The following is a 27,370-nucleotide window of genomic DNA, read 5'->3' as shown; positions in this document are numbered from 1 at the left end:
GGGGGCAGAGAGGTGCTGGCCTGACACCCAGCATCTGGAGAGCAGTGAGCTCCCTGCAGGGCCCAAGGCAGGGAGGGGGTACTTGGCAGGTTCCCTGGCATGAGGGTGCCTGGCAACCGTCCCGCCTCTGGGGAGTGGGACCAGCCACAGCCAGGCTGAAGATGCAGCACCAGCTGCACACCCACACCGCCTTCGGGAGCAGCACAACTACTTCATTGCTTTAAGGCTCCGAGAGTGTGATGATGCTGTTATAAAGGAAAAAAAAAATGTTAAAACTGAGGGTAACCAGATAACAGTTCTTTTAGGAGATGGTGCTGCAGGCACAGGAAATCGCCGTCTTGTGCAGAGCCTGAGACAAGCTGGGAGAGAGAGACCACAAACCAGTAGATAACTGTCATTATTCTTCTTGATTATATCCTTTTTCTGCCCTCCAAGGCTTTCCCTCTCCTTCTTGAGTTTGGCCAGTAGGTTTTGACTCAGTCATGCTGGTCTCTTTCCTTCCCTGCCTGATTTCCTGCATCTGGGGACTGAGGGCTTACACTTTATGGAAAGCATCCTTAAATATCTGCCAACTCTGTTCTGCTCCCTTGTCCCTGAGGACCATGTCCCAGGGGGTCCTACTAACTCCTTGAAGAGCTTGAAGCTTGCTTTCCTGAAATGTAGGCTCCTGATTATACTCTTCAATTCTCCATCTACCTGGGAATTCCAAAATAACAATCTATATGTGGATTACAGCATTGCTTAAAAAACAGCAACCCAGAAAACTCCACACAGACACACTAACTTCTAGCAAATAAGTTTTATAGGGTTGATTAAAAAAATTTATTTTAATTTTTATTTTAAATGTCAGCACAACCCAAACCTTGATTTTTTTAAGTTGTTTGCTGAGTTTTAACTTTCAAATTTTACATAATTTCTATAAAAACATTTCAAAACAGTTAATCATCCCATGTTTTGCACCATTCTCTTTGATAATCTATGGCAGTCTATCAAAAATAAATAGAAAACTATGCAGAAAATAGTTTATGCTATTCAGGCACATACACTCATGGTTTTGGCAAGATATTAAAAGCACGCACAAAGGATACACTACTGAGAACAGCACATGGAGTTTGTCATTTTATTTGGTGTCCTGACTTTCTGCATTATCTTCTCCAGTGATCATGTTTCTAGCTGAGCCTCCGTATGCACCCACCATTAATCGCTCCCTGGACGGTCCAAGATCTTGCAGCTGTTTTCTCTGTGTGGTTTCTAGTTCTTCCAACCGCTTGCGAAGCAGAGAAAGCTCTCGTTGATGCTGTTCCTCCTTGAAATTACAAAAAAAAAACCCAAAAGTAGCTCTATTATATTTTGCACACATATAAGGGACCAGAATGAGCAGTAATTTCACTGTCTTTTATTAATGATTTTAAAACTAAAATTGTCAAGTCCAAAAGCCAGTCACAAGTGGTGTTCCTGGCAGCTCAGTGCTGGGTCCAGTCCTGTTCAATACCTTTATTAATGACCTGGATGAGGGGATCGAGGGCAACCTTAGCAAGTTTGTGGACAATACTAAACTGGGAGGAAGTGTCCATCTGCTGAAGGGTAGGGAAGATCTACAGAGATATCTGAACAGGCTGGATCAATGGGCCGAGGCCAATGGGATGAGGCTTAACAAGGCCAAGTGCAGAGTCCTGCACCTGGGACACAAAAACCCCGTGCAGCACTACAGGCTTGGGGAAGAGTGGCTGGAAAGCTGCCTGGCAGAGAAGGACCTGGGGGTGTTGGTTGACAGCCAGTTCAACCTGAGCCAGCAGTGTGCCCAGGTGGCCAAGAAGGCCAATAGCATCTTGGCCTGTATCAGAAATGGTGCAGACAGCAGGACCACAGAAGTGATTCTTCTCTTGTACTCTGCACTGGCAAGGCTGCACCTTGAATACTGTTTAGTTTTGGGCCCCTCCCTATAAGGAAGACAGTGAGGTCCTGGAGCATGTCCAGAGAAGAGCAACGAAGCTGGTGAAGGGGCTGGAGAACAAGTCTTATGGGGAGCAGCTGAGGGAAATGGGGTTGTTTAGCTTGGAGAAGAGGAGGCTGAGGGGAGCTTTATTGCTCTTTACAGCTACCTAAAAGAAGGTTGCAGAGAGGTGGGTGTTGGTCTCTTCTTCCACGTGATATGTGGTAGGACCCTTTCACAGAAAGGGTTATCAAGCACTGGAACAGGCTGCCCAGAGAGATAGTAAAGTCACCACCCCTGAAGGTATTTAAAAGGCAGGTAAGATGAGGTACTTGGGGAACTGATTTATTTTTAGACAGATATGGTTGGAGTTGATGACCTCTAAGGTCTTTTCCAACCTAATGATTCTATGAAAATATCCTTGTTCATTAAATTTTACTCTTTGATGTTTTGTGGGCATTGTTCTGACATTCATGACAAATAGTATCAGCAAAATGTACACATGCAGGCATTCCTCCTCTCAGGTGAAGAGGCACACAGAGCTGAGGATCTGAGTTACCAAGAATCCGTAAAGTCAGCCTGGTCAACCTCAGCCAGAGAGATCTGCACCCTGAGCAGCTCACCAGAGTAAGTAAAACTCTTAACCACACGAGCAACCGAGAGCAACAATACTGCATTTTAATTATGAAACCATGGTGTGAGACCAACACCATAGTATTTCTGGCCCAGAACAACCTATTTAAAGCCTGTCAGAAGAACAAAGTACAGAGAAGCTGGTTAAAACTGTCTGCTTGTTACATTCTGTAATGTATCATTTGTCTTTCAAGAACTCCATCCTATTGCAAGGAAAGGAACATCACTAGAAGCATTCATCTGTTTCCCTCTTCTGATCAAACGCTCCTTCCTTAAGACTAATGTCTGTAACAAAGGATGGTGCCAGTAACCTCTTTCCTTTTGTTAGTTTCACAACTTGTAATAATCACCACCTGAAGAAGGGGGAAGGACACTTCAGGCTCAGGAGGCAAGGCAGATGATGACATCATACTGAATGGATTGAGGGGCGGTATGTTAGGATTCAGAATTAATCTCCGGAATTCATTGTGTCTACGTTGCAAGTCCTTCAGTCTCTTTTGGAGGCGTGCATAATCTTCATAGGAAGCGTTCTGCCTAGGAAAAAGGAGATATCATATTGCTCAAAATCTTTATTATCCCAACACAGAAGCATCCCCCTCCACGAGTAGTCTATGCTTATTATGCATAGACAGGCAAATAATATACCAGGAAAACTAGAAGGAGGGAAATCTGTGTATATTCTTCTGCCCAAACATTTCATCTAGAAGTCCTTCTACACATTAAGCTATCTGCTGTATTACAGAGTAGGATTTCCCTGGAATAAATTAAGCTTTCAATAGCATTCACAGTTGTGAGCCATAGCAGCCACATTAAATTATTTGCATCAAATCTTCCAGAGGTGCTCAATGAAGAGAAAAAAAATAGGAGTTTGTCTTTCAAAGATGATGTCAAGTCTGTTTCTCCTGAATTCTAACACCTTTTCCTTTCCTGTCTTCTATTTAGTTTTACATAGTGTGCTTTCAACTCTTAACACTGCTTCACTGCCACGCCTCCTGCTTTACAAAATTCCTTCTTTTGAAGGGATTCCTGCAACTGCATCTTGTCAGATATTTTTCCCTTGTTTCTCCCCAGAGAGACAGCCCTACAGTTGTCTTATAAGCTCTCAGCTGCTCATCCCAAGTAGACTCCATTCAAAGAATTCTAGTGCTGAAAATGCTGTTTAGTTACTAAACCGTCACGCATCTTCTGTCTTCATATTTGTCAGTCAGGCCTTGGACACATCATGTTTCAAGACAAGAAAAAGCAAAGTTCATTACCTGTTTAGCACTTGGTTTTCTTTTTCTAGTTCTTCTACCATGGCTTCCAAAAGTTCTAGTTTCTCTTCAGTCCTTCTTTGTTTATTATCATTGAGAGTCTTTCTCTGTCAAACAGACATTTCAAACAGAACTTAGTAATGCCTTGATAGATCAGATCCTGCAAAAATAAAAATCTACACTGTTCACTGTTTTAAGCTGTGACAGTTTTCAGGATTTTCCTTCCTTAAGAACTGCTGTGGTGTTTGAAGGATTCGAATGAAGTTCCCCATGATGGGAAACAAAAGAGGTAGGAAATGATCCATAGCTGTAACTGAAAGATGCAGAGCTGTCAGTCACTCCTTGGCCAGTGACATCCTGTACTAACAAATACCAACTGTATGCAAGAGTTATTCGTTCTCTAAATGACCAAGTATAAATAAGTAAAAATATGACCAAAAGTGTGCTTTTATTTTTTGCTCATGTTGACCTTTAACTTTTAACACCCTTAAAAGCTAGCAGGTTTCATAACATATATATGTCCAACATATAGAATTGCCAATTAATCTTGAGCTTTCACAAACAATTAATCAGCTTTTCCTTTCAAGTTATTTCATAAAAAGCAAGCTTAGGAGAAGACCGAAAATGTCGATATTCCATCAAGGAAATGTAGAACATCACTTGTGTAGTATCCAAAACATCATCCTTTACTAGTCAAGCAGTTCACCTCTTAAATAACCATACACATGAGCACACAAAAAAAGCCTCACAAAATCTCTGATGACATCATAGCAAAGTTGTTGGCTGCAATATTGTTTTCCATATCACTTCAACGTAACTCTATGCTAACCTTGAAGAACCTGATCTAATTTATTACATATAGTAGACTGCAAATAAACTCTTCATATTAAAACAACTCTAGCTAGCCAAAGTAAAGCTGATTTTTTCGTAAGCTGTATCATTCATAAAGGAGGAGTAAACATGCCTTTTTCTGAGCAACAGCAGCTCGACACAGCTTTTTCTTCACTCGGTTGTATTTCTCCTCTTTCTCTGTGATGCACTGAGTCAGCGCATGCTTCTCTTCCATCCATTCTATACGTTTGTACTCTAAAGTCCTTTGAAAAAATCAGGTTAAAAGATTAATGCCTTAAGGCTCTTAAAATAGATGCATCCTTTCACAACTCCTGTCTTTATATACTTGAAGTATCTGATTTACATTTGATTGTGCTAACAATCTAATTGCAACTAACAATATTCAAACCTGTGCATTAACGTCATTCTCACTCTTCTTCAACAATGAGGTAAACTTTGAATGCTGACTCCAGTAAGTCAAGTAATTGTTGGCTGCTTATTGGCTTGGCATGCTGCCAAACCATTCACAGAAAACATCTACATTCAGATCAAATAATCACACTGGAACAGAAGAGGAGAAGGCTATACCAGGCATCACTAGTCAGAAAAACTGACCATTACCATGTCTGTTTGGGAGGTAAGACATAAGAGAATAGGTTGCTGCCCCATGCGTTCTACTACGCCTTTGTAACAGGGAAGTACAGACTTTGTGTTGCCAACTGGAACAAACACCAACACAACAGGAAGCTCCCATCAATATGGTTCCAAGACAACATTCCAGCTGAACACACACCACCAACGACATATGCTGTCTACTTAGGCCTTTGCATGGTTCGAACCTACTCAAACTAGGCCTTGGTGCATATCCCAGTATCTACATACTTCCTACATTCCTTCAGAATTTATTAGCATATTTTGACTGTATGTGGTCTAGCTTGTGAAAAAAAAGAAAAGTGATGATTTTTAATTTTGATGAGAGCAACTAGAAGATATTCAATAAGCTTTTATTTGCCTCCTGTTAGCTAAAAGGATTGGGGGGGTGGAGGAGGAGGAGCATATACACACACATATACAGACTGGGTCCCTGAAACATTACCGAAGCATAATACAATGCTTAAATGCTTTTTTCACCCTTATTGCTTAAACATCTTTAAAAGAGCTGTATGTGAAACTCTAGATCCACTGAAACTAATAAGTTTGATATTCACTTCAGTATAAATCAGATTTAATTTCATACACATGGTATATTTCACTAGTAAAGAATTGCAACAGACAAACAGAAGCAAACTCCTATTTTTGACGTTATCACAAGCAAAGCTTTTATACACACACTGCATAAGAGAAGGTAGAGCTGTTTTTAAAATTGTCCACTACTGCCTGTTCATTTTTAATTTCCAATTTTATTCAGACTCTAAAATCCATAAGTTATGCATGTGACAGGAACACAAGCAATATGAAAAGTAAAGGTAAAAGGAAGAAAAAAATACTTCTCTGTCTCCAGCTGAGCTTTTTCTGCCTGAGTCCTTGCATGTTGACATTCTTGTTTCAATCTTTCTATTATTTCCTTCAGCTTCTGATTAGACTCCAGCAAATCATTTTCTGATTGAGAAAGCGAGGCAAGCTGGAGCTGCATGTTGTGAATTTGCTACAAAGAAATTAAATTTTTCCATTTGAGAAGGTATGCAAATAACTAATAATTAATTTTGAGATACTGGGATAGAGCAAAATGCAGACACCAACTGGCTGCACTAGCTTTTCATACGCCTTTCTTATTTGTTCCTTTTCTCCTTACTCAACAGCTTCTCCAGAAGCTTTACAGTACATCACTATTAGACAAAGGTTTTCTATTGTAGTTAAAATGAGAAAGAGAAAGGAAGGCAGAAGTCTTCAGTCATTGATGTGTCCCCCAGACCGTAAGAAATTCATATTAAGCCCCAGGGCTGAACAGAACTAGAGCACCACAGTTGGTAGCTGAGCTGTGGAGCCATCCCAGACTCTTCTCTTTCATAATGCACAATGCATTACAGCCTGCACTGGCACTACCAACCAGTTCACAAAAACAAGTAAGTATAGAGCCTGAGAAGTCCAACCTCCACAGCCAGCACATAGAAAAGATGACTTCCCTTTCCTCTTACTACGTGCGCACTCAAATACCCCCAATTTCTGATTTCAAGAGGCAAAAAAAAAAATATTGCCCTGAACTTCAAATGCACACAGCTTGCAGATTACTTTGGTGCACAGCTATATTCTTACCTACTAAACAACATCATGGGCAACCAGGGGTTAAAAGAATTAGGTTTTATTTTCAACAGTGCCATCAATTCACTCTGCAATAGAAATACACCTCTTTACGCTAGTTTATTCATTTACGAAACATCTGTTAAGCACTTGAAGAACCTCAGATGAGAGATACAGTGTAAATGCAAAGCATTACCTAGAAACAATTTATAAGTCTCCATGGAAACTGAATCTCCAGTTAAATAGTGCATAACTCTATCCAATAGACCAGTCTATCAACATTCAGCTCTGAAATCCTTAGTATCCACAGAACACACGAAGCAAAAAGCTGTAATCCATTTATAAATGTCCAGGGAAGCATGACTGGTTTCTGAACACTTTGGGTTTTAAATATCTATTGCACGCATTTTGTCTCTCTGCAAAAAAAGTCTTAGAAATACAAACTAATCTTCAAATACTGGACATAGCAACTGCAGGAAAGACTGTATTTCTCTATAAAACATAACAATGCAATAAAACCGTACCTGTTTCAGATCAGCACTTTCACGTTTCTTTTCTTCCAACTCCTCTGCCTGAATAGCTTGTTGTTGAATTTTTAATCTAAAATTGTATAAGACATCCTTATTTTTATCTAATTAAAATACAGATGTTAGAAATCAGGACAAATCAGTCTGACAATAGAAAATATTACATAAGTTGAAAGGCTGATATACATTTAATTAAATAATGATTTAAAAGACATTTTTATTGATTATTAGAATAGATATAGGAGTAAAAAATACATTGATTTGTTTGCCTTTGGAGTATGACTTTTGCTCATTTTAACATACTGACCTTCATACGAATACTAGAGTAAAATAACCTCACTGAGAACTAGAACAGCCACCTCAAAGATTGTGTTAGGGTCCCAGTTTGCCAGTTGCTGATACATTGCCATAGTGGAAAGAGAAATGGTTTATTCTAATGCTGGGGCAATGCCAGCAGCCAGCACGGACCCGATTTTAACATGCACAAGTATTGAAAAATTATGTCCTTTCATGTTTATTAAAATAACATAATTTTTAAAGGTTTGGATGAGAAAAAAGAAAGCATGCCAAACATTTTAAGTGGCACATTTTTAATTCTGCCCTTGCTTTACACAACGTAAAAAAAGATCATTTTGTTTAACTTGCCATAATGAACATCTGTCTGTCTGTTAATAGCAAACTTGTATACTGACTCCTGTAAATAAAGTCAAGGGGGGCGGGGAGAGGGAAATGAGAAATTTGTGTTAAGGCTAGAAAAAACACACTACCGCAAACGCTGAAGTTCCTTTTTGCTAGATTCTTCCGCCGTCTGTACCACACGTAGTTTCTCTTCATATTGATCCTTTTCAGATTGCCTCCAGGTATCTTGTTCTAGTTTCATTTTCTCTAGATCAGCTAATCTGTTCTCAAGTTCTAACCTGAGACAATATTTAACATGTACATAAGAATCACAACAAAATGCCAGAAGTGTTTAGTTGCTAAAAAATGATATTTTTAGAATTTACTCAAGATGCTTCTCTTTTATAAGTTGAGCAGTAAATCAACAAACATACTTTTCATCCTGTAAGGCTGCAATTTTTTCAAAAGCTTCCTCTTTGGCAGCTTGCACTTTACGAATGAGCTCCTGATCCTTTTCTACTAAAAGCACCTTATGATGTTCAACAGCTGCCTGAAGAATTTCCTTGTCTGACAGCAATCCTGCATTATACATTAAAAAAAAAAGTTCAGATGCCATTATTGATATCTGATGAAATCCAGTATTCATAAATTGATAAAAGGGAGCTAAAAATCACAATTTATCTGACAATGAACGAATGGGGGGGAAAAAAATCCCAAAAGAAACAGAAGAGCCATGCCCTTTCTCTAGTGTTAAAAGCAACACTTGAAAACCTTTCAAAAAGTAACCATTACACTGGAATCTCTTATCTATTAACATACAAAAGGAATTAATCAGTTGATATTATTATAGATTTTAACTCCAAAGCAATTTCTGCTAAGCAATTGTATCTGGATTACAAAAAGGTTTCCATAATAGCTATGTAAATGTGAAGCAGGAAAACTTATTTTCTTTTTATGGAAAAGTTTACAGCTGACAGCAACTGCTTACTAGTGAAACCATGCTATAACAAATCTCCCATTTTAATCCTCTGACATTACAAAATGAGCCAATTCTAAAATTATGACTCCATATACATGAGTAGAAGATGCAAATTAAAAACTTGTGACCAAGACATCTACGTTCACTGGTAAATAAGACAACATGCTTCAACAAGGATTCCTGATTATTTAGCTAATTCAGTGACACAAACTGGATTCCATGGCAACTTCAGGTTAGCTTAAATCTTGTCTGTACAAGCTTCATGTTTCACAAGGTCCTACACTTTTAGTTCGCAACATAAGCGCATTGTTGATACAGAAATCACCACTTTTGGTTGCCCTCAGAATTTTAATATTAATCCCAGCGAACAGAAACAATTGATTCAGGAAGATGAAAGTACTGGCTTGAGTTTATGGGAAACTGGTGAGGACAATTCACTTTAAAACTGTGTAGTGATTTAAATCATTGGCACATAACTAGCACTAGAAAGCTTTGGACTTTTCATGCAAGAAGGCTGTTTCAGGCCACCTCCAGGCTCACCTGGATTAGGTAGCTTAGACCATCACTTGCTTTCTTCAAAGAACAAGCTAGAAATTGTATTTTGTTTCACAACTGTTAACATTTCCATGGACACACGATTAAAAAAAAAAAAAATCACTGAAGCCCTATGGTACCTAAAGGTTTCAAGGAGAGTGCTGAAGACACTAATTTTGCAATAATAGGAAAAAAATAGCTCTATGAACTATGCGATTTAAAACATCATGCTCGAAGTGTGTCACAGATTCACTAGTTTACATAAATGCAGAACTGTTCTGTAGCTGTTGTTTTCAATCTAGCGGTCCAAGCAAAACAGCACAGGTATTTTAGATACAAAAATGAATTTTCAGAACTATGAGATGGACCAGAAGGTGAAGGCTGCTGAAAAATGTTTGGAGGAAAAATAATTATAGTATTGCAATTAAGAGGTAAAAAATAAAATAAAATAAAATTAGAAATTAATTGCATATTTTACCGTCCATTTCACTCTGAATCTTGTTCCTCTCCTTTTCTACCTCACTCTTTGTTACTGCTGCCTCCAGTTTGACATTTATTACTTCCAGTTTATGTGAATGTTTAAGTTCTTCTACCTATGAATTAGAAAAGAACCCAAACCAACTAAGATGAATATATTTTTTTCCCAGCTTTACTGCAAGTTTTTCAGGTGATACTTTGCTAATAAGAAAATCCACAAAATAATTGTGGATTATACTTACTTTAAATGTATCTTCAATATTTTTTTCATCTACTGCTTTCCTGAAAGCCAGTCCAGAATATCCACTTTTATAGGTAATTTTTAATGACAATTATGTAGTTACTGTCACATTAAAGGTATTGACATGATCTGATTCCCCAAATAATAATCAGTGCTATTACAGGACTTTATTAATTGCTCTGGTCACACACTGAAGATTATTGAATGAGTTGCCAGTTGTCTTGAAATGCAAGTTTTATATATTCCCTGACTGAAAAACATTAAAGTGCTCAAATATTCCCGGGACCAGGCTGTCTGACTATTGACATGTATTTCATCTTTAACTAGCCAGTTATTACAAGCTACAGCATAGAAAAGTTACTCTTATAAGAAGCCTTGCTGATAGACACACAGATGAGAGGGATTGGATCTGAAAACTTGTTTTCTGAATGCTACACATTCTACATATTGGGGTATTTCTGAAAATACTACTCATTAGAAATGTCTTGCTGTGAAGCTGATCCAAACTGCATAAAGACCCTAATGCCTTGCTAACTCAAGCATCAGCACAACAGTTTAGTCAGAAACTAAGTACGTGTAAAGATCCCTCAAAGTAAAGCTAAAAGAAAGATAAATTGATCTCCTTAAGAAAACAGTGATATGCAAAACCAGATTGTCAATTGCTCCCCCAAGTAAATTCAACTTGGTATCTACTTTTAATCCCCCTGACCTTCTGGAATGTAAAACTACTTGTGCAAAAAACCAAGTCTTCATATTTCTAAAATGTATTTTAAATCAAATACTGCTCTACAGCTGTGTCACACATTGAAAGGCATTATAAAAGCAGGAGCTTTAAGAACATCAAATCAAAGACAATTACTGCTTGCACAGAAACTTTCTATAGTTTAGGCATTTGTACGAAGTAATTACACGGTCAATGAGAAATATCTTAGAGGAAAGCTCTTATAATGAAAATCCATTCACAATGACAAATGTCATTACAACCTGCTAGCATATACAAGTGGCAAAAGGCTAAGAATGACATAGTAGCTTATTAAGTAACTACGCGGTGGATTTGGTTGCTTAAATACTAAGTTGAGAACATTTCAGAGCAAATTGCAAAGATTTAAGGTGGCTTTTTTTAAGGCACAAAATCCAGAAGACAAATGCATGCACCTGTGCTTGAGAATAATTCTGAATGGGTGCAGAAAGGGTATAGAGCAGGATAGAATTCTTCCTCCCTTCAAGCAACCCCACTGAATATTTTAATGCTCTCGTACTTCTGGAGACGAACAGAGAGCACCAGGTGATACAAAAAGACAGCCTTCAATATGTTCTGACAGACAATTGATTAAAAAATATTTAACAAGTTTTCCTCTCCCATTTATTACATATGGGACACAAGTATGACTCATTGTATAAAGAGGTTTTAAATATTGGTATAGGTATATCCTATTCTTAGGGCAAAGTAGAACTTTCTTTGGATTAGGGATCAAAATGAAATGATTCACACTAATGCCCACTGTAAAGCCTGTTTTGAACGAAATCTGTGACTGTTAAAGAACAACTACAGTAGAAGCTGGTTTTCCTCCTGCGTTGTATCTTTCTTGAGGTGTATTATGACAGTATTAACTGCCATGCCCATAAAAGTGCCCGTTAGTGTTATTTTGGAAAGTATATTCAGAAATGCAGGATAGCTTTAAGACAATAGAAAGCTTCATTCTCCATTCAGCTAGATATACAAGAACAAAATTACTGGTTTTATAGTTAGTTCAGAACTAACTGAAGCCCCTCCAGAAAGCTAAGAAAACGCAGGGGATTAAATTTGCTACCAGGAACTGAGAGTTGTGATAAAAATTTTTTACACCATATTTTCTTCAGAAAGGAGAGAATAAGAAATAGCATGTAACTAATATTTACCTAAGTAACTATTTTGTAAGGACTAGTATCCTGATTGAAATTTACATAAAGTAATGTAACTATTCTGCAACATTTGAAGGTAGACCAGTTTACTAGTGTTCTGATTTTTCTTGTTTATTCAAATAATCACATTTGAAAATGCATTAAGGATCTAAGTTGTGTAACTGAGGAGTCCTTACAACCAGGTAAAACTCTGAATCTGGCATCCATACTAACCTATGCTGAAGCACTAAACAATTAGGTCAAACGTCTTAAGCACCTTTCAGGTTTTCCCTAAACTAGAAGCTTTCTCTAATATTTTTCTAGAAATTCCTGAAGATTAAAAAAAAGCATATACACATACAATAGAAGCTCCAAGATCTGTTGCCAACCCAAAAACCAAGACGCTCAAGCATCTTGCAAGACAATTATCTACTTCAAATGACACAATGTGGTGCTGTACAGAAATGTTTCTGTACAGGCTATGCTGGCCTTAGCCAAAGAATGCCAGGCTAACCTGACTATCCTGCTTCTAGCATAACCTAAATCTCCACAGTTGATTCCAGTGTAGCTTGCTTCCTAAAGTTAAGCTAACACAGCCAATTCAAAGGATTAACTCCATTTAAATAATAATAGTAATAAAAAAAAATCAATTTAAAGCTCTACTGCACCTCACACATTTTGTGAAAAAGTAATGCTTGCTTACATCAAATAAGGCTGGCTATTTTCATGAGTACAAAAATCATGAATATACAGACACCATTTTGAGCCTTGTTCTGTTTAGAAAAAGTAACTAGAAAATGAAATAAAAAGAGCATAATCTCCATCTTTAGAGATTCTTTTAGGGAGGGACTTGCCTGTAAAACCACATAGCCTATATCTTCCAACTGAAATTGCAAAAAAAAATCCAAATCTATTTTAAGTCACAACTTGTGACACTTACATTATTCTTAATGTAAAATGGAAACAGAAAATCTTAAACATAACAGGATATGAAAAATGTATTTCAGATATCATAATAGCACTTACTTGAGCAGCTAAGGAATTGACTTCTCGTTCAGATTTGTGAAGTTTGCTAGTTAAGAGAATGTTTTGTTCATGACTTGTCCGCAGTTCTTTCTCAATTCGATCAATCTGTAGCTCAGCAGACTTCTTTTCTGCCTTGAATAAAGGACATATTTGTAAGATCTTTGGAGCAGGGCTGTCTTGCTATGCACTTGAAAGGTTCGATTGATCTGAAGTTTCAGATTACTGACCCTTTATATTATATAATAATACAACACAAGTATTGTCTTTACTCTACAATATGTTCTAATACAACAAGGGTCTAGAATTTTACTCAGAAGTCACACTGTTTTCACTAACGCTGCCTGCACAGAATCACACACATTTTCAATCCTACTTAACAAGAGAAAGAGGTAATCTGCCTTATCTAGGAGGCAGGTATTCCTACCAGTAAATTACTAGGCTGTAAACACCAATATGACTATAAGTGGTGCTCAAAAAGGTATCATATTTTGGCCTACGCAGTTATATTAACTGAAGAATCAACATCATGGAGAGGAAATAAAATGCAGTTTTACTAAGTATCAAAATGGTAATCTATTCTATGATTTCACCTGCCTTTTTCCAAACTGACCTATTTCAAGCAGGACTTTTTAAAAAGTTTTTCAAATTAAGAATATTTCAGCACTTTTTAAGTGGTGATCGGAATGTTTTGCAACACAAGGTGTACAGCACTGATTACAGTAAAAAGGAAAAAATGAACCATCTATCTGTATGCTGCAACTGTGCAAGAAATCTCCATGGAAAGACTCACTACTTAAAGAGAAAACAAGAACTGACAAAAGGACTGAAGACCACAGATGAGGAATTCAGTGGAACCCTGGGAAACACACAACAGGGCAGAAAAACTGCAGGTTCCTTAAGGGAGAGTAACAGCCAAGAACTAAACAATTGCAGTAATGTGTTGGTGAAAGGAGAGACACAGATAAGCAAGAAAGAAGATGACACATGAGGAAAAGATTAAAGAAATAGCAGAGCATCATAAGCCATTTTTTAAAAAAAAATTAAAAATTCACTGTAGCAAATTATTAACACATTGTCATCAGTTTCTGACTCCAGCCAAGTGACAAGTGCTGACGTGAGCATCTTGCTGACTGCAAACAGGGATGACTCACGTGTTCAGAAATGAGATCATTCAACAGGATCTCTCAGTTGAGCTCTTCACCCTTCCAAGTTTGAATTGACAGTACATGACTCCCAATGTACCTACCATTTGATTTTAAATCTGAAATAAATTCAAATAGAAGAGTCAACAGCAAAATCATCAGTGACTTCAGGGACAATTCTATCAGGCCAAGTGTTACTCTCCCTACACTCTGCAAAGCATCAGTTTTTTTAAAAAATAATAAACTTACCTCTAGAGACCTTGTCAGAGCCTGCATCTCAGCTAACTGCCGTACTTGTACTCTTTGAACATTTTCTGCTTGCACACCACAACAGTCTCTTTCTGCTCTTAGTTCTGCTACTTCTGCTTCCAAGCCTTTTAATTTCTGACACAATTGTGCCTTTTCTCTAGAGAGTGCCTCCACACGTTTACTATCCCTCGTGGGATCAACACTAAGCAGCTGATTACGGAGTTCTTCTTTATCTTTATCCAGCCTTGCAATCTGATAGTTGTTAATCAGAAAAAAAAGTAGATTGGTTAGATGTCAGGCAGAAACAAGTACAGCAGTTGGCAATTCAGGAAAGAGTAGCAATGTGCATTTAAAATATTAAGAAGTTACATTCATAGTTATTTTGTTTCTTAGAGTAAGAAAATCAGAGACATTCTTCAATACCCTTTTTTTCTTCAATTTTCACCAATAAGGCTTGTCCTTGGGCCTCAGATGTCCCTAAGTGCCTGAGCATTCTGTGGGAGTAAAGCAGTATCCAGAGTAGAGGAAGAAAACGTTAAGGATTGTTTAATCCACTGGACACACAGTTCCTTGGAATGAACCCAAGCATTTTGAAGGAGCTCACTGCTATCATCACGAACAAGGCTATCCTCTATCATCATTGAAAAGTCATGGCAATTAGAGGAGGTTCCCGATTACTGGAAACAGGCAGACAGCACAGCCATCAGCAAGAGCAGCAAAAAGGTCAAGAAGAAGGATTCAGATAACTACAGGACAGTCAGCTTCACAACAGTCTCTGTCAAGGTTATGAAGCAAAACATCTTAAAAGCCATTTCTAAACACATGAAAGAAAGTGATGGAAAGCAGGGTTTACCTAAGGGCAAATCACACCTGACCTACTTTCTGCTTTCTAGAAAGAGGTGATTAGCACTGCAGACAAGGAGAGGGCAGTGCATCTCATAGCTTGATTTTAACAATACCTTTGATAGTCTCCCACTATGTTTTCTCTCACCAAACTGGTGAGACATGGGTTGGAAAAATGGATGATAAAGTGGGTGGAAAATGGGCTGGGATGCCAGGCTCAGTGAGTGACAATCAGTGGTGCTAAGCCTAGTGGACTAGTGTGGTCTTTCTGGGATCGATACAGGGTCCAATACTGATTGATGTCCCTGGTGACACAGATGATGGGCATAGAGCACTTTCAGCAATCTTGTGGGTGACACCAAACTGGGGGGTAAGTGGTCAATGTGCTGGAAAGCAGAACTGTTATTCAGAGTGATCTGAACAAGCTAAAAGAATAGCCTAACTACAACCTTTTCAACAAGAGCAAGTACAAATCACGTATCTGGTATGGAGTAACCCAGTACAACAGCACAGGCTAAGGGCAACTGTCTAGGAAGCAGCTCCATGGAAAGCGATCTAAGGGTCCTAGTGGACAAGAAGCTGAACATTAGTCAGTAGAGTACCCTGACAGCAAAGATGACCAGCTGCAACTTGGCAGAGGGATAGCTCACAGATCCTGGGAAGTGATCCTTTGTCCCCTTCCCAGTATTTGTAAGACTACATCTGGAATTTGTGTCCAGTACAAAGATTAATGACAAACTGGAGCAAGTCCAGCGGATGGCCACCAAGACAGTTAGGGGGCTGCAGAACATGATCTAAGGACAGGTTGAGAGAGCAGTATCTCTTCAGCTTGGAGAAAAGAAGGAGATGCATGGTGATGGGAAGAGAGGCAACAGACAAGGGGGAACATTTGCAATCCCAACTAGATATTAGGAAAAAGTTTACCATGAAGATCGTTAAATACTGGAACATCTTGCACAGAAAGGTTGTGGAATCTCCATCACAGATGTTCAAGACTCAACTGAACATGGCCCTGAGCAACCTGACCTCATTACACTTCAACATTTTAAGCAGGACATTGGACTAGAAGGAGGTATCCTCCAACTTATAATATGATTCCACAATCCTTTAACCACAAGAGAACTGAAATCTGCTAGTAACTTAAGACAGCCAACATGATTAGGCCCTGTTAGACAGAAAATAAAGCAAAAAAATCCAGTCTTTCTGTTATGAGGTATTATGATAGGTACAAACTAATCTTGATGCTGTAACTAAAACAAATATAGAGATTCCAGTGTTCCAAAATAAGTTATGTGGAATGAATGTATTACCAAGGCAACAGAGTGAGAAAGAAACGTATGTAAGGGTTCTCTTGATATTTGGAGACTAGTGCAAACTCTGATCTGCAGCAGCGCTTTTAGAAGTTGCATCAGTTACAGAGCAAAGCCAATTTCTGCATCAAAAGCCCTCCAAGTCTCTTTTTATGGGGAGATTCAAACAGTTATTGCATCACATGCCCAAGCCATCACTTAAGAGTTAGGATATTTTTGTAGCCACCTTGTGCTAAATGGCATGAAAGTTTAAAAAGGCTGTAAGAGAGAAACTAGATCACGTCATGCCCTAGGCTCAAGGTAGTTTTATTCTCAATAAGGGTGTTAATTAGCTGCAGGACTATCACAAACTCAACAAGTTCACAAGAAAGCAGACTGTAAAGCAGCATGTGGGTTTAGCTCCAGGAAAGACAACTGCTCTGTTTTTAATGCATTGCATTTCCAAATTTGGATTGATTTTGAAAGGGATGATTGCTTTGATTTGTCTCTCATGTTTGGACTAATACATTCAAATCTGGCATCTTAGGATACATGCTCCCAGACAAATACATAAATGAATATGCAAATGACATATGCAACCTTCATTTACACTGCTGCATATATTTAAAACTTAAATAAGCTGGCAATTTATTTAGCTACACTTTTGAAAGCCCAATTCTGAAACAGAAAATTAATGATTTATTCAAGAGTTAATACAACTGAAATAGTTACCAATGCTGTCAGTGTCATTTTGACCACCACTGTCATAATCTGACTTAGCTGCAAAATGCATCCTTGTCTGGTATTAACAATATCTTCTGCTGCCTTCTTCTTGGAATAGTTGCCAGATAAGTAATTTAAATATTAAACTTACCACTGTTGCTCAAATAACTTATTAATTTCAGATTAGTGTAATGTCTAAAATTCCATCCCAAATGCAATTAAAGAACGAACTTCACAAAGCTACTGGAACAAGTCATTTATCAGAGACAAGTCTATTCTTACTAATAACAGCACAAACAATATTGCGACACATCACGGAACAGACCTAGAGAGACTGCTTTAGGCTATGTCATACAAGTGTTTTGAGAATTAAGAGAACGGAAACAAACACTACATTATGAAATGGTGTCAAACCGACAACCCATCAAGTACCAACGTTTTCACAACGTTCAAGCAGCTTTGTCATCAGACACATTTTAAGCTACCATAACATTCTATGTACCTCAGCCTCATATTTTATTTTCTTCTCTTCTAAAATACGTGCATATTCTTCTTTCTGATGTTCAAATTCTGATTTCAGAAAAGTATGTTCATAACGAAGTTTGTTATAATCCGTTCTGTATTTTTCCACTTCCTAAGTTAGAAAAAAGAAAACCAAACCAAGAACATCAATCAGAGATGTTTTCAGATTTATTTCCTTCAAATGTCAAATGCTATGTTCCTATCATTTCATGAATTGCATTTGATGAACTGCATCCCCCTTACTCCTCCCTCTTCCAGGGTTTCAACCTTCACTGCCTGGGGCAACAGTACCAGACAAAGAATGTCATGCATTGCTCCCCTTTCAGTTTCAATTTCCTAAAATTTTAGGAACTACAAACTGCTAATCATTACTCTAAACGAAACAGAATTTCAGTACTTACTACTTACATTTTCTAGCTTCCGATAACGTTCTGTCATAACAGATTCCAATTCCTGCTGTATCTGTGCTTTTAATAGTTCCAATTTTTGAGGCGTTAGCACCTTAAGACAGAAAGGTATCATAAATAACTAGTCACATTAATTTATTTACACTGTGATAGGAATTAAGTATTTCAAATACGGGTTTAGGAATACTCAATTTTCTACGGTTTTCTAAGAAATTTTAAATAGCAGTTAAAGAAGCAAAAAAAAAAAAACAACTTAATAGTGAACTAAAAATATTCTGGGAAGATAAGAGAAGCATTTTAAATGTCAGTATTTACTTGCAGAAGCAATACAAATGTCAAGTTGAATTGCCAGGAGATTTATCTCCTTTGTGGGGTAGGAGGGTAAGGAGAAGTGGTCTCAAACAAAAGATAAAGACCTGGTGTAGTGGGAGGTGTCCCTGCCCATAGCAGGGCGGTTGTAACTGGATGATTTTTAAGGTCCCTTCAAACCCAAACCTTTCTATGATTCTATAAAGAATTGGTGTTTGGAAAAAATTAAACAGTAAGTAAAGCAGCCCCAAAGAATTAAAATCAGCAATATCAAACCAATTATTTGTAAAACACATCAAATAAGTTTCTTCAACAGATACACGGATACTGGTTTGAAATGAAACTAACATCAAGAAAGATTCCCTGCCTTAGTCTCAATGCTGCATGGTATTTTCTTAAGTTTTCTTGGATATGGTTAACACAGCAAATTATCTACCAAGAAAAAACACTAAAAAAAATTTAATCCATAACCCATGACATACTACAATTTATTCTGCTTTTCTTCCAGTTTGCTGTACCCTGAAGTCCCTGAAAACTAATTCTAGTTACAGTACCAAGGCACATCTCCACTATAAGAGTCTGGGATCCTTTGTTAGGTGTCACTTTTGTTTCCTAACACTGTGTCCTGCATTAGTTTAACAATTAGTTAGAAACAAGCAGTTACAGAAAGTGTCATTCAAATTATCTTTAATGTTGAGAGTTTGTTTGTTTCGTGTTTGTTTTTGGTTTTTGTTTTTTTTTTTGATGAAGAAAGCTGTCATCAAGAAGAGAAACAATTATCTCTTTTTCCAGTCATTTATCCTAAGAGGTTTAAGCATCTAGTTATCCTTCAGAGCAGATGATTCTCTCTGTAATAACAGAAAGGCACAACACAGACAGAGACTGAGGGTCTCAGTATTAACAGAGCACATACCAGTAGGATTTTGGAAGATTAAACAAGAAAACAATTTCAACCAACAGTCACTCTAGAGGAGTGACATTATTGGGGTTAGGTGAATTTCAAGATATCTGAAATACAGAAAGCTAGGCATTTATATTTTACATAAATAGAAATATACACATGGTCCTGCTAGTAAATTATCTCACCTGCATCTTCAGTTTTTCCAGCTCCTGTGTTTTACCTAGCAACTCCTCTTGATACTCAGCAAGAAGACACTGAAATTTGTCATGTATAGTCTGCTTTTCAACTAACAATTGCTTCAGTTCATCTTGTGATTTTGTATATTCCTCTTGTAATCTGCAAGATAAAATACGTATTTATTTTATATTTACACTCTAAAATTTAATTTTAAACGTCAAAAGACACAAATGTAGAAGCAAACATATAAATATCAAGTTAGAACTTGATACTTCCTGCAATATATTGAAAAGTTATCCCATATTTATGAGCAAAAGATGTATTTCAGAAACCTAATCTGCAATGCCTTTAAGTATTTTGAACTATTTTCTAATATGAACAATGTTTAAATCTGTTCTTTAAAACAGAAATAGCTAACACAGACACATACACAAATCTCTTCCACCTAGCTCCACCTTCTAACAGCTCAAAAGAAGAAACTTGTTTAAACTAGCATACCTTAGATGTTCTGCCTTTATAGTCTGATAATTTGCTTTATGGTGTTCACATCGCATTTTTTCATCAATCAGAAGCTTTTGTAATTCTTGTGAATTAGCTGTATCACTATTTCCAGCCATGGGAGGAAGGAGACTGCTCAAAGCATCCATTTTATGATGACTGTTCACGATGAGTATGGACAAGATGAAACAAAAATTAACTTATAACTAATCTGCAACACCATCCACTTTTTCTGCGGACATCCCAGAAGATCAAGTCATCTGAACAAATACAAGAACATATAATTAGCAATCAAGTACATTAACAGTTCAAAGATTTCCTGTCTTTCTTTTGCTTTCAGTACAGAAAAATCCTGGCTTTGCAGTAACTCAGGTTAGAAACCCCTGCCGAAAGGGCAATTCTCTGCTCATTGTGCCTGTCCCCAAAAGTAATAGCTCTTCCAGGAGCACAGAATAAACTTCAACACTGAGATTACTTGTGTCAATACAAAATAAACACAAGCATCTCTGACAGATTACACAAAATGTTATTTTTATTTATGCTGAACACTGAGAATCTAACTATGATGCTGGTAGTGCCCTAATAATGCCTTGTTAAGTAGGGTTCAAGCAGAGGCCACAGACATCTGACAGAGCTTTTGCTACTACTTATCACAGTTTGTCACACTACCCCAACAAGTTGTACTACTCAATATACCATCATTTTAGCTGGAAGAAGAGCAGATAATTCTCACTGTTGAATTCTTACTAAGCCCTCTCTGGAGAAGAGTTAAGGCTTCATGGACGTTCTAGAAGATATCAAAGATCAACCCTGAAATATCACCGATACATGTCACTTCCTCATTTTCAAAGTTTTTCTGGTGGTTTCTTGTGACCTTTCCAGAAAGAGTTTTGTTTAATGTAGCAATATCAGATTGGTGTGAGAAAGCTGCAAATCAACAGATGCTAAGAAATGAGGAAGTATTCTAATATGCCTCATTAGTTCTTACCAATGTTACAAGTAAAATGTATTAATCTGATCAATACTGACACTTTCAAGGGATTTGGGGAAAGAAGAGCTGTAACCGAATTTTAGGGAAGTTACAAAACTTTGAAAACAACTACTCTGCCATCTTACCTTTTGGCACAACTGAATCAGTATCTAAAAAGCTCCAGGTCTGAAGCATACAAAGTATCATTCAAAGTTTATACTGTGTTAACTTTGTACAAAGTAACACTAAAATAGGAAAAATGTCAAATCTCCATCACTGCAAATCTCTCACCTTCTTTACAGACACAGCTGAACATATAGTGTTTCCTACCATTCCTCTCTTTAAATCTTTTATGGACCCAACTTAAACACTTGCATTTCATTTTATAAACCCCTGGAGTATAGGCAAGATTAAAATTTATCCCCCATATAGGAAAATAAACATTGCATATCAGCACCCATTCCACTAAAAGGCATAACGTCAAGAAAAGTCTTCCACTTCAGTTTTCTCTCCTATTTTTCCTCCCTCCATCACCAAGATGAAAAAAGGTCACAGGAAAATCTACCAGTTACCACGCTAGTACATGCAAAATGACAACAACAACTTTGCATTCTTCTTCACCCAAATTCAGTGAGATGATGAGGGGGAAGAAGACAGAATAAAGAACATTCTCCTCGGTGACTGTCTTATATGCACAATCAGTGTCACACATTAATAGCACAAATTCAGAAGAACCTTCTAATCTATACAGCATCTATTTGTCATTCCTGAATTTTGTTGGTTGTTGAGAAACAAAGGACAACAGCGATTTCCAAACTCAATATGAAGACATCTTCAATTGTTAAGCTAACAGCTGTATGAAGAGAAGTGGTCAGTGATCCTAAGGACAATAAACTATGTGAGAAGACAGATGGTTCTTGTACACAGAGAAAACCCAAGACATCTCTAAGAGTATCTAAGCATACCAACAGAATTATCACAATCACTGTAAAAAAAAAAAAAACTTAAAACAAAACAACAAACAAACAAACAACAAAACGAGCCAACGACCAGGCAGTAGTACTTTCTCTGTCTTTGCTTTCATAAGCTACAGATATCAAATGTAACTACCAAACCGTACCCCAAAGCTGAGAATTAGGAACACAGGATCTAAAGCCAGGTCTGAATCCTGCAGCTTCCTTGAGTAAGAAGTACTTCTGAAGTGGCATAAGAGATATAAAGTCAAAGACATCCAAAAAGCAGTGTTTTCTGAGAGATATCAACCAGAAGAAAAAGATAAATAGAAATGCAACCTTTTGAACTTTCAATTTCAAGCTGCTGCAGGTGGGAAGTACATTCTCTCCTTACAGCTTTTGCTACTAAATATAAAGCAAGACACACCTGTTTGTCATGTATTTATCTGCATGAAAATGTCATTAAAACTAAAAAGGGAAGAACAGAGGGGGGAAAAGGTAGTTACAAAACAATTGTTTCAGACATCAAAAACCTAAGCAGTATATAGTTAAGGAAACAAGACTATTTGGGCTTGCAGGGACATCTTGTGGCAAGTTTCATGATTTGCATTTCTGGTGACAACTGTGAAACAAATACAGTTAACACAGCGATTTTATTACAAGAGCTCATTCCTTGAAATCATTAATAGCAACTTGTAATATTTAACCTACTCCAATCCTTAAAAATAAAAAGCATTCCCCCCATCATAAAATAATTCCTGGCAGTGAACTGCCAGTTGTTAAAATATTTGTGAGCCCTAAATGATGTTAAGTATATTACTAATAAGAATTTCTTCTCTGCTAGTGGCCACGGCACTTGCTCATAGTCAATAAACAGACCTTAAACAATCTTCAAAATTACACAAGACTACATCCAAACTATTGAGAAATACTTTAAAGGAACACTAGTTAAAATTTCTTGCTCTCTTGAAGATCTGTTCAAGAAGTAGAGAACCACAGAACATATTTTGCAGAAAATAAAACTATACCAAATCAATTCTCCATCCATGTATTTGCTATGTTACAGAACTGCAAGTTTCTATCAATTGCCCCAAATTCATACTATGAAATCTTAACATCATTTTGTGCAGGCATATGTATACAGGTACTGGTGCAGGGTCCTGAAATCTAGGAAACACAAATTCAGTAGCAAAAATAGCTAGATATTCTAGAAAAAAAATATTGCTAAGTGAAGTAGCTTAATCACATTTTCAAGAATCACCTTTGTTTTGCCTTTCTTCTCCAACAGTTTATTTTCATACAGAGAAAAACATTGCTTAAAGACCTACTTCACATCTCTGCTTTATATCTGCACATCATTGTATCTGCACAGAAAGGGCTTTTCTTCTTTTACAAGACTTTTCAGCTGTATTATTTTAACTTTTGTTAGCTACAAGCATGTAACACAGTAAGAATCCTTGCATTTAGAGAAAAATACAAATAAATCAATACAACTGTATTTATTTATATTACAATTTTTATTTTTATTGTATGTTGTTTACAACAACAAGGCCTCCCTCTAGCTTACCTGGCATAACCAAATTACACAATTTCAGCATGTTGATTCATCTGGGAGACACATACAACTCATACATGGCTCTGCTTTCCATACTACAGCCACACTTAAAACCACGAATTTATCATATTTCAACACTGTTTTAAACAGGCAGATGTAACAACAAATGTAATTTTACAACCACTGATGAAAAAATAACAGTATTTAGTCTTGTGCCGTTTTTTTCAAGCAGTACAATTCTCAGTAGAATCTGTTGAAAGCCAGACAGCTGTTCCACATAACATACAGTTTAACCCATTTGACTTCTTCTGTCAGAACTCTAGACCTCTTTACACGCTCTTTCTTTTCTTTTTTTCTAATTGAGTCAGTCAAGTGTTTGTGAAACAATAAACTGTTTGCCTGAAAGAATAAGTGAGACACTCCAAGGAAGCACAGCCTCATGAGAGTGACTCTTCAAACACCACCCCTTCTCATCCTGCTTAAGAGTCTGCAATAAGACCAGATAATGAACTAACGTAAAAGCGTAATCCGATAAAAGAGCTCACTGTCACCAGGAATGGGAGGTTTCATTCCTTTCCTCATCCCCATTCCTAGACTTGTCATTCACCAGACAATTCCATGAACTGATTTAACTCAAGAAGCCAGCACACTTCAGCAGAGAACACTCAACAGTTTTTCTATGAGGTCAGTGAGTCACGCTAGCTCATGGAAAAATCCAACAACATCACCAGTGAAAGCAGGCAGCTGGTACTGGCTATGAGAATGGAACAAAGAGCCAAGTGAAAAGGCAGGAGGAGGAGCAAGGCTTTCTCCTTTCAGGAGCAGAAAGTTGACACGTTATGAGCCCAGATCTTCATGAAATCACAGCCTTGGACTAGATACACAGCCTTTAGGCAGTCAAAGTTAAGTGAAACAAATCCTACCTTAAATGACTATGCAACACACTCATGAAAGGCTAGACTTCCCATCAACACCAAGTGATCAAAAAGCAAACCAAAATTATATATAATATGAGAAACATGATAGCATACCTCCCATTACTTCAATAGTTCATATTCTACTAATCCATCATCAGCAACCTGCAACAGCCAAAGTAGTCACCTTAAAAAAAAATCCATATATATATGTATACATTGTGTATATATATAAGGAAAAAAAAACATATCAAAGAGCAACATGAAAACCTTTATTATAGGATGTTCCGTAATCTGAACGCTACTCGGATGTCACTGCAGAGAATTCAGTGACAATCTCTTTGCATGCCCAAGTGCAGAAACTTTGGAGAATATCTGTACAACTTCTACATTACAGAAGATACCAGTCTCATTCAAACTACTACGACTTCTCCACAACACTATTCAAAGTACAAATTCCAACTACACTTAAGCGTACATTTCAGTGTCCATGTCTACACATGGCACATCATATCCCCCTTTTAATTTCTGTCTTATACTAGAGATACAGTTAATTGTCAGCTGAAAAGCAACAAGCAAGGTTATACCTTTACACAGGATTAAAATTTTTGGTTTAGGCACATACACTGCTAAGTCAAACTGACAGCAGTTACTGATCAAACTGAAATTTTGTATGGGAGCTAGTTGACAAACCTAGTTGTACTCAAGAACTACTAGTCTACATATGTCATGTATGTTTTCTACTACTTTTTTCATCACAACAGACTTGCAAACACGCACGAGGAACTTTTGCTCACTAGAATCATAGAATGGTATGGGTTGGAAGGGACCTTAAAGATCATTCAATTCCAACTCCCCAACTTCTCTGGACAACCTATTCCAGTGCCTTACCACATTCACAGTAAAAAATTTCTTCCTAACATCTAATCTAAATCTCCCCTCTTTCAGTAAAAAACTGCTACCCCTTCATCCTATCATTGCACTCCCTCACAGAGCCTCTCCCCAACTTTCATTTCATTCACAGTTTTACTTGGGCAAGCAGTCACAAATAATTCTATAGTCTACAATGAAAACTCTTGTGAAAAATCACTTCCTTTTCATATTGACTAAAAAATACAAATGTTCAGATAGGACATAAGTCTCATATGCACCTTACAGTATGTAGACAAAGAGCATGTCAGAAATAAAGCAAGTTGTGTCAGTCACTGTGACACCGTAAGTTAATTTTCCTGTGACTTATGGATGTAGCAACTTGGTCAGAGGAACTATGCTAACACAGGTGTCATATCCAGAAGCGCAGAAAAATAATTTTTTCATAGAATGGTTTAGGTTGGAAGGAACCATAATATTACCCAGTTCCAACCCTCCTGCCATGGGCAGGGACAACCACCACTAGACCAGGTTGCTCAAAGGTTCATTCAACCTGGCTTTGAACACTTCCAAGGATGGGGTGTCTACAATTTCTCCAGGCAACCTGTTCAAATGCCCCACCAGCCCCACATTAAAAAAATTTCTTCATAATGTCTAATTTAAATATATTTCAGTTTAAAACCATTCCCCCTCGCCCTGTCCCTGCTAAAGAGCATCTCCCCAGCTTTTCTGTAGGCCTTTAACTACCAGAAGGTCGATACAAAGTCTCCCAGAGCCTTCTCTTCTCTACGCTGAACAACCCCAACACTCTCAGCCTATCACCCTCGAACAGCACACAGCTGCAGTTCACTAGTGGAAAAGAAAGGATAGAAATGTAAACAATTTGAAAGCCTGGCTCTGAGCAGGCTCCTCCTACCCCAAACTTGGCTGCTTCGGGATTGTGATACTGAAAATGCCAGGACATAAACTCTCCAAGACTCATTTTGGAGTTTTAGAAATCAAATCAGGCCCAGGCAACAAGACAGAGTAAACTCCATCAATCATGCAATGAGACAAGAGCTGGTTACAGAATGTATTTCCCACTTACGTGCATATTTATGGCTTCCTAAAAATCTTATGCATATTTTGTTACTATCCAAAGATTAATTGTAATATTATTTTGAACTTCACAACAGCCTAAACTCTTGCTGAGTTGGAGCTGGCTCCAGCTCTGCCTGACTTTCATTTGAGATGGGAAAAGGCTGCAAACAGAGGTTATTACAGAAGAGACATCTGCTCAGTACAGACCACACTGAACACAAGACGTTATCATCTTCAAAGAACGACCAGCGTCTGGAAAAACACTGCTTCAAAGAAAACACACCGTCAGAGAGAGTTTCTGTCTAACTTTCAGAAAACCACAATAACTTAGATGAAACTTAACTCGACTTTAGCTTAAATCAAAGATACTTCACTTTCGCAATACTAACTACTTGTAGCAGCCGTGCCGAGTAATTCCCAAGCCCGGGAGCAGCTAGCACGGGCCGCAGCAGGCTGCTCCACCACACGGGACACACAACAAAAGCGATCGCTCCCCGGGTTGGGCTCCCGACCTCCCCTCCTGTTTTTTTTTTTTTTTGCTCTCTGCTCGGTAACCGACGGCGCAGGAGGGGAGGAGCGAGCAGGGCCACAGCAGAGGCCTGCACGACGCGGGATAAAGCCCCAGTCAAGAGGTGGCGCCTCACCCGGCTTTCCCCTCAGCGCTGCCCCTCACCCCCGCTCAGCCACCGCCGCCCAGCGGTTTAAAAATGGCGCCGCGCCTCTCACCTCCCGCCGCCGCCGCCGCCGCGGGCCCGCGCGCCGCGGGGCATGCTGGGAGCCGCGGAGGGGGGCGGGGG

The 27,370-nt window shown here is 38.0% G+C and overlaps 1 protein-coding gene across 3 annotated transcripts; it reads right to left on the bottom strand.

Moving 5' to 3' along the window:
* Positions 1–876: 876 nt before the first annotated feature.
* CEP83 (centrosomal protein 83) lies at positions 877–27,370 on the bottom strand. 3 transcript variants are annotated; one of them, XM_069853242.1, is made up of 16 exons: positions 27,300–27,370; positions 20,232–20,491; positions 19,742–19,892; positions 18,348–18,440; positions 17,920–18,051; positions 14,563–14,814; positions 13,172–13,303; positions 10,025–10,139; positions 8,468–8,612; positions 8,183–8,332; positions 7,413–7,488; positions 6,138–6,295; positions 4,784–4,913; positions 3,823–3,926; positions 2,920–3,100; positions 877–1,306 (listed from the first exon to the last, which is right to left on the bottom strand). In XM_069853242.1, exons 2-16 carry the CDS (start codon positions 20,378–20,380, stop codon positions 1,121–1,123), a joined length of 2,154 nt encoding a protein of 717 aa, XP_069709343.1. In that variant the 5' UTR covers positions 20,381–20,491; positions 27,300–27,370; the 3' UTR covers positions 877–1,120. The 3 variants fall into 3 exon arrangements, with proteins under 3 accessions (XP_069709343.1, XP_069709347.1, XP_069709350.1); XM_069853246.1 differs by having other exon boundaries at positions 877–1,303; XM_069853249.1 differs by lacking the exon at positions 877–1,306 and having other exon boundaries at positions 2,931–3,096.

Source organism: Phaenicophaeus curvirostris, chromosome 1, assembly GCF_032191515.1.
Source record: "Phaenicophaeus curvirostris isolate KB17595 chromosome 1, BPBGC_Pcur_1.0, whole genome shotgun sequence".
NCBI lineage: Eukaryota > Metazoa > Chordata > Aves > Cuculiformes > Cuculidae > Phaenicophaeus > Phaenicophaeus curvirostris.
Note: the sequence above shows the minus strand (reverse complement) of the source record. Positions and strands in the feature narration are given on the sequence as shown.